Source organism: Schistocerca gregaria, chromosome 1, assembly GCF_023897955.1.
Source record: "Schistocerca gregaria isolate iqSchGreg1 chromosome 1, iqSchGreg1.2, whole genome shotgun sequence".
NCBI lineage: Eukaryota > Metazoa > Arthropoda > Insecta > Orthoptera > Acrididae > Schistocerca > Schistocerca gregaria.
Genome location: NC_064920.1, coordinates 129088632 through 129103441, shown reverse-complemented (window position 1 = coordinate 129103441; position 14810 = coordinate 129088632). Strand labels below are relative to the sequence as shown.

General features: G+C 41.4%; 1 protein-coding gene across 1 annotated transcript in view; it reads right to left on the bottom strand.

Annotated features, from left to right (window-relative positions):
- The window catches only part of LOC126334812 (heparan-alpha-glucosaminide N-acetyltransferase-like), a 92978-nt gene that overhangs the window by 16446 nt on the left and 61722 nt on the right, over window positions 1–14810 (bottom strand). Inside the window, exons 8-10 of the mRNA XM_049997453.1 lie at window positions 10889–11175; window positions 8021–8145; window positions 5545–5728 (exon numbers count right to left, since the gene is read on the bottom strand). Of these exons, the coding sequence (XP_049853410.1) occupies window positions 5545–5728; window positions 8021–8145; window positions 10889–11175 (596 nt within the window). The remainder of the gene's footprint in view (window positions 1–5544; window positions 5729–8020; window positions 8146–10888; window positions 11176–14810) is intronic.

Here is a 14810-nt window from a genome sequence, read left to right as displayed (position 1 = left end):
TTTTCTCTATGGATCCAAATTTCATCTTGTTATGGATCACAAACCACTTGTTTCCTTGTTTCATCCATCAACATAACTTCCCGACAAGGCTGCACACCACCTCCAGCATTGGGCTCTTTACTTATCTCGTTTCAATTATGAGATTCATTTCCGGCCGACAGCTCAACATGCGACTGCTGATGCACTGTCTCGCCTTCCCATGGGTCCTGATCTGGCATTCGATAGGGACGAACTTTTGTGTTTCCACCTGGATGTAGCCAAGCAGTGTGTTGTGGATGGGTTCCCCATCACCAGGGACTGGCTGGCGGCTGCTACGGGTTCTGACCCTACCCTCTCCCGGGTTTTACAATGCATTCAGAAAGGTTGGCCAAATCGTCCGTTCACTAAGACTTCTGATCTGTTGTGAACTATTACGTTTTGCATTACTGCCTCACAGCTAGGGATGGTGTTATCCTCCTTTCCACCGAAAATGCTTCGGTACCTGCATCTTTACGTGCTTCGGTCTTGCGCCTCCTTCACCAAGTGCACTGGGGTGTCTCTCGCACAAAATCTCTCGCGTGCCGTCATGTGTACTGGCCCGGCATCGAATCTGAAATCGCACACATGGTTGCTGCCTGCGGCCCTTGTGCGTCTCAAGTCATCTTTGTCACCGTGGCCTTCGCCTGAGAAGCCCTGGGAGCATATTCATGCTGACTTCGTGGGACCTTTTTTAAATACTTATTGGCTTTTTGTTATTGACGCCTACTCTAACTTTCCTTTCATTGTCCGTTGCACGTCGCCTACCACTGCGGCAACTACCAATGCTCTAGCTCGCATTTTCATGCCCATGCAGGAACAAGATGACCATCATCTGTCGGAGCAACTCTACTCACCTCCTTCTCCTATGGACGCGCAAACATCACCCATGTCTCCTGTTATAACAACCAGACTTGCCGCAATGGGCAGATTGGTGCACGGGGCCCCAGCAGGCTCGACCCCAACGTCTCCTGTCATCTCGACTCATCATCGGGAACACTTCCATCCGTACGGGAAGCCTCCTCCTCAAGACTTTACGGCCAGTCAAACAACACCTATGGGCATTAGCAATCTACAGCCCACCTCCATCAAGACCTGTGCAAAAACTTCAAAGGGTGGGAAAGTGTTGTGACTCGCCAATCTTTCAAAGTGCCGCCACGCAGTTACGCGCATCCTCTACATGTGGCGCTGTCTGCCAGCTATGCAGCAGCAATGCCGCCTAAGCGGCCAGCCAGCCAGCCACCCAGCCAGTGTCCGCTAGACTTGGGACTCAGTTATGATTTGACTGTTAAAAGTGTACACGCGTCTTGCTCTGTTTACTTGATCTGTGACTTTCATGTGTTGCGTCTTCCTTGAAATATATTTGTTCAACTTGAAGTTATAACATTTAGAATGGAAATTAAAATGGCTCTCTTCCCTGAGATAAAAAAACTGTCCTGCTTCGTATGTGAAGAAAGGTCGAGGATGACTTCTTCAGCATTTCTGGCAATGTACTGCAACATCATGTGATGTTTTGGTCATGAAATGGTGACATGTCAGTAGTTGCAACAAACTGGTGACTTTTGAACCTGATAAATTTTATAGGCTTCAGAAGTAGGTATTTATTTTGAAACCATTACATTTTTTTTATCTTTGATGAATCCCTTACAGTATCTGATTAACACAAGCTGATAGTTAAAACAATTTACATGTTGTTAAAACAATTTACATATTCGTTTGGCACAGCAAGCAACATTCTTGCCTCATGTGTGGCTTGTCATACTTGCCACATATAGTTTCTCTCTTCTGCACTTCGGCCATATGTTCATAGTGCTAACACTTTGAAGACTGCATGGGATGAGAAACACAGGGCCACACATTAAGCGGACAGTATAAGCCATTATGGGTTTAGACTGAGATGGTGATTTATATGTTGTCATATTATGAGCTCCCAATTTTCATTCTGTAATTCTTTGATCCCGTGTGCTTCAGGGCTGTGCACAATACATCATAGCTACAGTTGAGAGTTCATTGATGATCCATGTCTGTCTTCGTACTTTTGCATGCAGAATTTGCAGGCATGACTGTTGATATCTGTATCTGCAAGTAAGTGTCCCAATACACCGATGCTTCACCAATTTGAGGATTATTTCATATAAAAAGAAGAAAAACACTTTTTCAAATGATTCCTCTATTCTTTTAATAATCAAAAAGACATTTTATGAAATTGTGTTGTGTTTACAGCTTTACAAACAACAACGAAATATTGTACTGGGTTGTTCAGTATTGTCAAAACCTACTAGCCTTTTACAAAGTATTTCTTAGTCATTACTTTTGTTACTAAATATCATCGCCTATTCAGATATTTTTGCTAACCTATCAAGTTGTGAGTATAGCCATAGTGAATGTCCCATTTGAGTGGGATCTCTTTGCTGAAGAGATTTTTCCTGTCTACATACTGATTAACAGCCACGAAGGCTGTACAGGCATTAATAGTAACAGATGAAGTTACAACAGTTGAACTCATTGCCACACCAAAATAATTCCAAATTAAATCGCCAAGCTACTATCTGATGAATACCAATACAGACAGACAAGGCAGTTATGCTGTACTGCAGCAGATCTCTGAAGTGGCAAAGCACAGATACATACAGACTTTGGATGATAGTAGTCGTTTTCTGTCCACCTGCTGTAGCCCTGTTAAAACACCCATTTCATGTTGTGGACTATTGAAAAGCTGGCAATTTGCACTACCCATGGGAACTATACTGCGTGAAAAGGACTGCTGACTCCACCTGAGTCGTACATGAACTGCACACAGCAAAAGAAATCATGGCAAGTGACTAAATGTATTTGGTATGCCACATCAGTAACAGCTTGCTCCACTGAAAATTATAATTTTGGGTAATACAAAATCTGCAGAGTTGCCACAAATGTGCAGGAAAGATGACAGGTGGGCAAAGAAATATTCCTTACTCCACGTCTTCTGAGCATAATGAAGTGGAAAAAGAGACAGACTGAGCTGGGCATGAACTACATCTGGTGAAACCTCTTAGTAGAGTAGGTTTTATAAGTCCCAGGTAGTACAGACACACTGTTGGATAGGAACTATTTGAGGAATTTAAAGCTATGCTGGAAAGCTAGGGACACTCATGTTGATTTAGATACAGCCCCACTTATCTCAACACAACCAATAGAACAGTGCCTACTAGTTGCCATTAACGAGAGTTTTGCCTCATCTGCTGTCCACTTCACTAGAACATAGCACACATTTAGGGTGAAGTTTTTTAAATAAACTATTCTTATGGTATGGGAAGTTTAGCCACAATTCTCATTTGCTATGACACACAACATTCTAGCGTTCACCATGCAATGATCGCTGAAGCATACAGAAAAAATGTTTACAGAAGGCTGGTGACCCAGCTCAGCTTCATTGCTATCCTTTGGCGATGTAGAAATGTTCCAGTTCATTATGGAGTGATAAACTTCAAAAGTACACAATGAATTACTGGACAACTGCACTCCTCACAAATACGATTTCACTTCAATTTGCAGAAAGTTTCTTGCATATCATCACCTAAAGCTAAAATGATATGAATGTAATGGAACGAGATTAGTTCAGTTGAGCTGGATTACTACCGAATGAGAATACATAAATTCACATTTATTTTTATGATTGGAGGAATACTGCCAGTGCCCAAATGCACAGAGAAGAGGAAATGTGTTTTTTAGAGAAACATTCATATAATGCCTCTCCATACTGAAATGATTGGTGGATCCAGAGACGAAGAGCCCAGTTATGTCTCTGGATCTGGATCTGGATCTGGATCTGGATCCAGAGATGAAGAACCCAGTTATGTCTCTGGATCTGAATCCTACAGATGCACGAGACAGATGAACTGAGTTCATGAGCTGCCACCTATGACTGTTACAGACTTCCTGACAGCTTTTTGTCAGAAAATGTGATCAACAAGCAATAGCATTCTTGTCTTGACCAACACAGAAAGCATGCTATGCACATAATAAGAATATGTGTCATTTAAGAGCAAATGTATCATTTTACTGCTATGGAAGGGAATTTACAGTTCAGCAACTTTTCCTGACATGTCTATCTTCACTTTCATAACATTTCTAATTACATTTTTTTGGAACTGCTTTACGCCAAATAGCTTCTGATTGAGCTATATGGGAGAAATGGCTGGCAGATTGAGAAAATAAGGCACAGCACTAACATTGCCTCATTCTACACAATAAGTGCTCTGTTCCATTACTAACATAGACTACTTATTAATAACTCTTGGTGATACATCATATATAACGGAATAATCTGCACGTATCTGTCCTGTGTTTAAGGATGAAAAACTGTGGTGTGCAGATTAACTGCAATAATGTTGGAACCGCTCCGCCTCCAACAATAGATCTCTTTATATTACAGCATTGTTTGGCCTGTGATGCATCAGTAGCAAATTAGAAGTAAATTTGTTAGAAGTTAACTTGTTAATAATTACTATAAGCCCTTGTTAACACTCATTCACAGCTAAAGAAAAACTTAAAATTATTGAAGAAGCGCAGAACCTTGGAAACCATGCAGTGAGAAGAAAGTGAAATGTGAGCGAGAGTTGTTTTACCAGGAAGGGGGGAGAGGGCAGGGCGGGAGGGGGGAGGGTGGCGGGATTGGAGCCCCACAGCTCCAAGAGATACAAACGGTAATCAACGTGCATTTTGTGGCCAAGCATATGAACCTCGAAAAATGTCTCTGTGGTTATGAAGATGAGATGCGACAATATGGATGCTGGTAACACATATCAAAAGGAGAATCCAGCCTCTTGATATGAACTGGCAGCAATAAGAGGCAAAGGTGTACAGTGATGTGTGTAACTGGCAATGCACAAAAGCTACCACTTCATGTGATATTTAAGAGGAATACTATTCCAAAACCATCACTGAAAGTCATATTGGTGACAGCAAATCCAAAAGGATGGATGGAATGACCTTGTTGACTGGGTGACACACGTTTGGCACTGTCACATTGGTGCGTTACTGAATTTATGTAACATGTCAGTGCTCGACTGCTCCCATGGACGTACAACTGAGGAAGTGCGAGACAAGTTAGCACAAGGGAAAGCTAACTTGGGTATTATCCCTGGAGGTCTAACAACCAGCCTGCAATCACTATGTGTGTGCATGTATATCAGCCATTCAAACCTGCACTTAAACAGCAATGAGGGCAATGGATAACACATGCATGCCCACGACACCCTCTCCCCCCCCCCCCCCCCCCCCCCACACTCACATACACATGCACAAAGACAATTTCTCCTCCTCCCCCCCCCCTTTCCAATTACAGTGCACAGATTATTTGAATGTATGGTATACGTGGTGACTGACACACTTCCTGCCCCCACCCTCGTCCCGCTCTCATCTCAAATTATTGTGCACAGATTATTTGAATGCATTCAGTATATGTGCTGACTGACAGAGCAGTTTTAAATCATATGGTTCTCAAAATATTTTCAGCAAGTATATATCTTTAAATGAGTATTAATTTACCTGCATATAGGAATGGAGCTCCACTCCACCAGCGATGACAGTCTGCCACAAAGTACAATATGCTAAGCAGAAGGAAAGCCATGCTTGCAGTTGCCAGCACATATGACAGGGACCAGAGATTCTTATTGACTGGGATGATTCCATCTTCTTTCGAGAAATGACAGAGGATTCCAGCTAATAAGCCCTGTGTAATTTTTTCAATGGAACATTATTTTCATGAATAATTGATAAATACACAAGATAAATGAATCTAACAGGTGTTATTAGTTGACTCTTAGCCTATAATTCACTATGCAAATTTAATCTCAAAATGAAGTGTATAATTAACATTGCTGTGATTTAATTAATACATAATTCTACCTTAGAAAATCGGGGATGGAATAATGACAATATTATGAAAAGAACAGATTGCTAATCACCACATAGTGGAGATGTTGAGTTGCAGACAGGTATAAAAGAAGGACACACACACACACACACACACACACACACACACACACACACACACTAAAGGCAATTCAAATATACATGACCACTGTCGCTGGTCACCAGTGCTGGACTGCAAGGAACTGCAGACAGGCGACTGGAACAGAGAAGGAGAGAAGTAACAAGAGTATTGGTGGAATAGAAGGCTGTGTAATGCTGGAGTAGGAGTGCAGAAGGGGATAGGTGGGCAAAGGCTAATGAATAATGAAGGTTGAGGCCAGGAGGGTTATGGGAACATAGGAAATTTTGCAGGGAGATTTCCCATCCTTCCAGTTCAGAAAAGCTCTTACTGGTTAAAAGGATCCATATGGAACAGGCTGTGAACATTCACTGAAGTGAAGAACTCCATGTTGTGTAGCATGCTCGGCGGCAACTGGATGGTCTAGCTGTATCCTGGCCACAGTGTGCAAGTGACCATTCATGCATGCAGTCAGCTTGTTGGTTGTCATGCCCCATAAAATGCAGTAGAGTGGTTGTTCCTTAGCTTGTAGATTGATTCACAGGTAGCCCTACTTTTGAAGGGGTAGGTGATGCTTGTGATTGGACTGGAGTAAGTGGTAGTGGGAGGATGTATGGGACAGAGCTTGCATCTAGCTCCACTTCATGGACATGAGCCATGATGCAAGGGGATGGGAGCAGGGTTAGAGTAGGGATGGACAACAATATTATGCAGGTTCAGTGGGCAGTGGGAGGGGTGGGAAGGTTAATGGGTAGGGTATTACATCTCACTGTGCCCTGAAATGATTAATATCCTGCCCACTATCCTTTGAACCTCTCTCACAGTGGTATTCCCCTGCCCACCGAACCTACACAATGTTCCTGTCCATCCCTCCTCCCATCCTGCTCTCAATCCCTTGGCTCATGGCCCATATCCCTGTAATAGTGGTGCAGGCAAGACCTGTCCCACACATCCTCCCATCACCACCTTCTACAGTCCAGGCACAAGCATCACCTATTCCATCAAAGGCAGGGCTATCTGTGAAACTAGTCATGTGATCTACAAGCTAAGCTGCAGCCAATGCGCTTTTCTACATGGGCATTACAACCCACAAGCTGTTTGTCTGCACAAGTGGCCACTGACAAACTGTGGCCAAGAGACAGCTGGAACACCCAGTTGCTGAGCACACTGCCCAATCTAATGTCCTTCACTTCGATGACTGCTTCACAGCCTTGCTATCTGGATCCTTTCTCCCAACACAAACTTTTCTGAACTGCACAGATAGGAACTCTCCCTGCAATATACCCTACTTTCCCGTAAGCCCTCTGGCCTCACCCTTCACTAGTGACTGTCATTTACCAAACTAACCCCTTCCTTGCTGCCGCTCCAACACAGCCTATTCCACCAACACATCCACAGTCTTTTTACTTCTCTCCTTTTTCACTCCTCTTACCCCCTCCCCCCTCACTGATATCTGTCTAACTGCCCTACCCTGTCACCACCATGTCCGCTATCTCTCCCATTCCCCACCCCAGCCTCCTCCTTACCCATACCAACCAGACTGCTGCTTCTGTTACACACAGTTGCTCACAGTCCAGCCTTGGCAGCCAGAGACAATGGTCATGTGTGTGTGAGTTCTCCTTGCATGAATGTGTGTGTGTGTGTGTGTGTGTGTGTGTGTGTGTGTGGTTTACTTTAGAAGCACACCTTTTGGCCGTGCTAGTCTGTGACTCAATGTCTCCACTCTATGATACGTAGCAATCTATCCTTTTCATAATATTCCCACAATTCTTCCTTACATTTGTTATTCTTTTCCCTTGCAAATATAGACTGTGCACCTAGAAACAGGTAATAACCACTGTTTCTTCCGCAACTGTTAGTGTGTCAGACGCATCCGAGTTCACTATTGCCAACTCATAGACGAATGGCCACTGGCCTACACTGTGCTACTAAGCTAACTTTGAACAACAGACAGATATATAAATGATAGCATGATAGACAGTTAGATGGATGGACAAAATATTATTTTTACAATAGACTTTGTGGACTCACAGTAACCACTCCCCATGACAACCAGCGGGAGATTCTCATAAAGGTGTAGTTATAACACTGCAGGATTCTACCAGCATGAACTCCTAGGTACACCATTAGAATTGATGTCAAGGTTCCAAGTATACCTGCAAAGACAAAAATAAAATTGTGAAATGACAGCAACCTGCACACATATTTATTAGTTATTAGTAACAGTCTATCTTCACTCCACATCACCATGGATTGTAAACTTCAGTATGTTTCGTCTGTTGGTGGAATGTTAATTTGCAGAAATGTAAATAGTTAATTTCAGTATTACTGAACACAACTGACTGCAGTCAAGACAAACACACTGCAGCAGTGGTGCTTCACTCAGTGGTAGACCATTTGAATTCTTATGGATAAAGCACCTTTATTACAAGAACATTCTCGACTTCAGGGGATGGATAGCCACGTGATGTTTCCAATCAGCATCCTATGCATCATTGGATTTATCACCAAAGCCCTCTACAACACTTGAAAATGGCACATCACTGAAATCAGCTGATGTGAAATAAACAACTGTAACATAATACAGCCAAGGTGGAAAATGGAATGATCATTTAATAAAGTTCTGGAAAGCAGAATGTGCTTTCTTGGTAATTTTACATTCTTGAATTTGGAAGCCACCTCAGTGCTACCTCTCCCTCATTGCCATCAAAACCACATTGACATGACATTACACTCTACATGATCCCACGACAGCACCCTCTATGAAGAAATTGCATGTCAGACATAGCACTCATGGTTCACAATTTAAAGAACAGGTAGGAAGGAAGATTAGGGTTTAATGTCTTATTGACAATCGTATCATTTACAGTGGAACACTAACTCAGATTAGGAAAGGATAAGAATGGTAATCTGCTATGTCTTGTTCAAAGGAACCATCATGGTATGTACCATAAGTGATTTAGGGAAACCACGGAAAACCTTGTAGGCCAAAAGGGGATCCAAACAGCCGTTCTCTCTCATGTGAGTCCAGTATTCTTAGCATGGCACCACTGTGGTAAGTCTCAGATACACAAATTTAGGTGGTTGAAGTCTTAATGGACATCAAAGTCAGCAATTTCATACAACATTTACTCTTTTGCATTACTAAAGAGAGTAATATTGTCAAATATGAAAAGCTACTGACGAAATCTAAGAACACAAAATTATCAAGAAAGCACATTCTGTACTGTAAAACTGAGTAAGGATTATTATGCATTACGTAGGGATCTTGTCTCGGTGGTGGTGGTGGTGGTGGTGGTGGTGGTGGTTGTTGTTGTTGTTGTGGTGGTGGTGACGGTGATGGCAATGGAGGGAGAGGAAGAGGAGGAGGAGGACGAGGAGAAAAACAAACAGGAGCGATGGTAAAGTGTGAGATAGTGCGAGAACTTGGAAGTGGAGTGGATGCAAATGCTATGACAACAGTTACAGTAAAGTTCTGCTGAATTACTATAAAATTAACTGATATTAAAGGAAGTGTGCACATTGTAAAGACAAATTTTCTGGATGAAAAACAAGAGCTGGGGAATAAGACAATTTCAGTGGACAGACTGTGGTCATGCGTGTTTGAGATGTGTTTACGTGAGTGTGTCTGTATGCTATCTATTTGCATTGAAGGCCTTGTTGGCTGAAAGCTTACTTTCTGACAGTCTTTTCGTTGTGCCTATCTGCGACACAGCATCTCTGGTATATGGTGAGTAGAAACCATTCTTTTCGTCATATCATTATTAAGAGAAATAATCATCAGAACAGTGTAAGCAAATAAAAATAAAAACTAGAAGAGCAAAGAAAAATGTTTACTTGCACAGAAGTTCAACCCATTTACTCATTTCTTCATTTATATTTTCCATTTAATATAAGGATAGTGGGTAGCTTATGAAACAGCCTGGACAACTTGAAGCATTAACACGGAGCTTCCAGGGTACATTGAAGTGAGCCTGCCTGAATCAAATCTGCCTTGTGGATTAATGACGAAGGCTAGGGAGCCAGCCAGCCTGGATGTGGTTTTTACGCAGTTTCCACATGCAACTAGGTAAACACTAGGCTGGTACCAATGTCCAGTGCCAGACACACACTATGCAGATATCTAGGAAATGTCCTCCCACTTGAACATGAGATTTATTCTAGACGCAAACAGATGGGGTACACAAATTCCATCCCAGGGGAAATGGTGGCATCAGTAATGGCATCTGTCAACCACCTGACACTAACACTGCACATACTACAACACCAATCCTCTTAAGAAATGGGCCAAGCAAAGGAGGAGGAGGACGAAGAAGAAGAAGAAGAAGAAGAAGTGGATAGCTTATGTTCCTGCTATATCAAACAAAGAAATAAACTGTTTTACATATTTACTCTTTTTCCATTATTGGTGGTTCATTGGAGAGGAAAAAATCATTATGAGTAGTTACAGAATTTTCACTACTGGCAGATATTCTGAAAGTAAAATAAAATTCTATCTGCATGCATTTTGTGTGATTTGATGAATGATCCCTACAGCACAAGAAACTGATTAAAATTTGTAAATTTGTGGTAAGTTCTAGTGGAGCAAACTGCTGAGTTCATCAGTCCCTAGCCTTACATGCAACTCACTCTAACTTAAACTAAGGACAACACACACATCCAAGCCTGAGGGAGGACTCGAACCTCCAACAGGGGAAGCTGCGCGAACCGTGGCAAGATGCCCGAGACCACGTAGCTACCCCGCAGGCAGATCAACAAAGCTAAGCCTCTGACAGATGAACTTGCAGAATTCGCAATGTGCATGATACAGGTGTGTACATTCTTCGGAATGTGAAGCTCAACATAAAACACCAAGTATCACACTTTTCTGTTGATACGATTGCTGCAAGTTGTACTAACCTTCCGGGTCATATACTTGATCATTGTGGTAAATGGACTTGCATGTAGGGTTCTTGTACATGTGCTGCGGAGTGAGGATGAGACGATCAATGTAACCGGCAGCTCCACCAGTGCAGTTGGCATACTGTCCATGCATGTGCCATCCACCAGGTCCCAAGTAGCCCCGCGGGCAGCCAGGAACAGGTAAAGCTAGTGAGATAGCAACGTGGGCCGTAGCCAAAGCTATCACCACCAGCCACTGACACCAGGATTCTATAATATCTGATAGTACTATGTAGCGTCCATACCTAGAATGGAAAGATACCATTATTATAATGCATCTGTTTATTATCTAAATTTGTTTGTTGAAACCAGTTTGTAAGACTAAAATGAAACCTAATGAAAAGTCTGACAAATGTAGGCCTTATGAAACTGTTGTTACAGGACAAAGGGAAATTACAAATATCTTCATCAGTTTTCTACATCTGGGAAAATAACTTCTTCTAAAGATAATCATAATCAAGGAGGATTTATGTATCTTTTTTTATTAAATCTATACTGACAGGCAAGTGTTGCTTTGATCAATGGCTGAAAAGAAAATAGTTTAACACAGCATTGTCAAACAAAATGAAAAAAAAAAATCCCCTGATTTCCTGGTCAAAAATAAACAATTTTTCTGGATGAAAATACTCTTTTCCCATGTTCAGTAACAAGCAAGGTGGTGCAGTGATTAGCACACTGGGCTCACATTCGAGAGGATGATGGTTCAATTCTGTGTCTGGCCATCCTGATTTAGATTTTCCGTGATTTCCCTACATAACTGCAGGCAACTGCCGGGATGGTTCCTTTGAAAGGGCATGGCCGACTTCTTCCTTCCCCATCATTCCCCAATCGAATGAGAGCAATGACCTCACATTTTGGTCTCTTCCCCCAAACAACTCAACCCCCCCCCCCCCCCCCCCCCGTTCAGCGACAGTACACTTTCCCTCACAGTTGTAAAACTAATCAATCCTTTGAATGGTGTAGAGCACTCGGCACTTTAGGATATGAAACACCACAAAAAAAGTTTTTTGAAGAGATCTTTGACTCACAGCAACATGTAGTATTATCTTACTACAAAAATGTAAGTTCAAATTCCACCAAACAGAGCACATTAGTTTCTGAAGCACTGTAATTGAGATTGTGATGTGGTTTTATCAGCTAATCATAGCTCATTTCACTTGTTCTTACCAGCTTATAACAGCAGATATTCGTAGTTTAGGCCATGAGATGTAGTCAGCCAATAGCAACATCACTGCTAAGTAGTGTTAACACCCAAAGAGGAAAAGTTGATGGTTGATATATATTAATATGGAGAAAGTATAGCTACATGCAAAGCTAAGCTTTCAAATATAATATTAGTCCTTTTCTGTGTGTGTTACCCTTTAAGATATATCAAACACAAATGTGTCAGTAAAATTTTAAATAATAACATAAATTGCTGGTCTTCTGGGACCAAAATTTTTCTAAGTAGCTGGTCCTCAAAGTATTAAGTTTTGAATGAGAGTCAAACACTCTCCGATTTAAGAAAGTCATCTCACACGTAATGTAATTCATTTACTTCGAAAGTAATACTTCTCAAATCACCATCAGCAATATTTTCCCGTGACCTGTTAGATGTAGGTTCATTTAAACAGTTGCCACAAAGCACCAGAAAGTAGGTGTTACTGCGCATGTGCAACTACAATGATGTTTGCTCTGCTCATACACCTTTCGACGCATTTCTGCTTGGAATTTCATGCGTAGTGAGGCATCACATGACCACGTGCAGCACTGCAGCATGTTATTCAAATGGACATAGTTTTGTACTTAAGGAAATTGTTTTATCATATCCTGTCCAGATAAGGAATGCAAAATAAGAAAGCAGTCCTTTGCATAATATTCGTTTATAGACTCTACACTTTGAAGTACCCTCGTATCTTGCTACGTGAAGATTTTAAAACTGATATTCTTTATTCATTCTCTGCAATACTGTCATGTAGAATTTCCAATCAGGTTTACATCCACATAGCATTGAAAAAAAGCTAATAATAAGGAATACACACTTGGAAAAAAATAAAAGCCATCTATTTATATACACCAAAACTAAGGATGATAAGTTCTGCATCATCATTTTAAACAACATAAAAGACGAACATGGTTTTCTGTAAAGCCAAAAGCCAAGAAACTGTATACTTGGAAGTTAAAATTTTACTCCAGGAGTAAATATAAAGCCTCGTGGGGAATTAAAATTATAAAATGCAGTGGGCTATAAGTTATCGAAGAATAGCGTTCTGCAAACTTCGACATAAACAACACAATTCTTCTGACCTGCAACACTGTCTGCCACTCCGACCATACCACCCCCACCCCCACCCCCATTTTTTTCCAGTCGCCACTCTCGTCATTCACTGGTGGTGTTGCTGCTCGCAGTGTGGTTTCAGTTGCCTGAGATTGCAGTCGTGTGTGTGTGTGTGTGTGTGTGTGTGTGTGTGTGTGTGTGTGTGTGTGTGTGTGTGTGTTGTTGACGGGAAAGGCCTTAATGGCCAAAAGCTTTAACAGTGAGAGTATTTTTGTTGTGCTTAACTGCGACTCAGCATCTCCACTATATTGTGAGTGGCAATTTTCCTTCTCATAATATTGTTACATTTTCCATTGTTTGAAAATATTCTTTACAATATTCTTAAACTTAACTGCACCAACAAAGACATACAAGCTGCACAAACTTCAGAATCCAACCAGAATATACTATCTACAGAACAGTGAACATGCTCGTATCAGGCACTGATATTGTACCACTAGTACAATTTGGCTATCCACTGCTTGTTGTGAGGGACTGTATAGCTTATCACGCATAATGGGGATATGACTGTGAGAATTGCAACGGTGAGCTATTAATGACTATCCTAGAAGACGTAAACCTAATGCTGCTGAATGACAGACACCCACAAGAATAACTCCACCATTACAGACAAGATTGGCAATAGACCTAAGCTTTTCATTACCTCATGTGACACAACTATCCAACTGGAAAAGAAAAGTACATCCTTTGTGTGCCCGCTATTCTTGTGTGGTGGGGTATCAAATATCAGAGAAAACTGGGAAAATATATGAGGCATAATACCCAAAACTGGGAAAATATATGAGGCATAATACCCAACAAAATTACATTAACCTGAAAAAAATACAAGAGAAAACCAAGATTAAAAAAAAATTAAACGAGAACAATTGGAAAAACCTGTGCAACTCTACAACTAAGGTACTAGAATGTCAAGTGTAGAGAAGAATGTGAAGAGCTTTAAAAACACTTGATATTGCACCATTAGAAGTCACTGTCTACGAATTGTGTTATGGAACAAATGTTACAAAATCTAACACCTAGCTCCACCAAACAGCTGCCTAGCACAAAGGATCTAAATTCCAATGACAGTCATCCCCTTCTACAGTCATTCTCAATGGCTGAGCTGCAGAGCACTTCGCCTCTGGTAAAAATACTGTCACTACCTCCAGTAACTTCCATTACAATATGCTATCATTTCTGCCATATGAAAGACAACAATACCTACCGGCTACTTATAATAAAACGCGGTTTGAGGATCACAATAGTAAGCCCCTTTAATGATATTTGTGCCCAAACTGGGAAGAATCCTGACTCGGTGCCCTAGGTCTATTGCCAATCTTGTCTGTGATGGTGGCATCACACAGACAAATAGCGTTACTATAATGCCCCTACAAAGTGCTGGAAAAACTTGTCAAATTCCAGTAAGAACAGTCATTTGAATGCCATGAACTATTCCCTAGTAGTTAAGTGGTTTTCACAAAAGGAAACCTACTGAAGATGTTCTCATACACCTAGTTAGTGATAAACAGTTCTGTTTTAGCCAAAACAACAGTTTTGTTGCTGGACCCATGCAACCCTTACAAT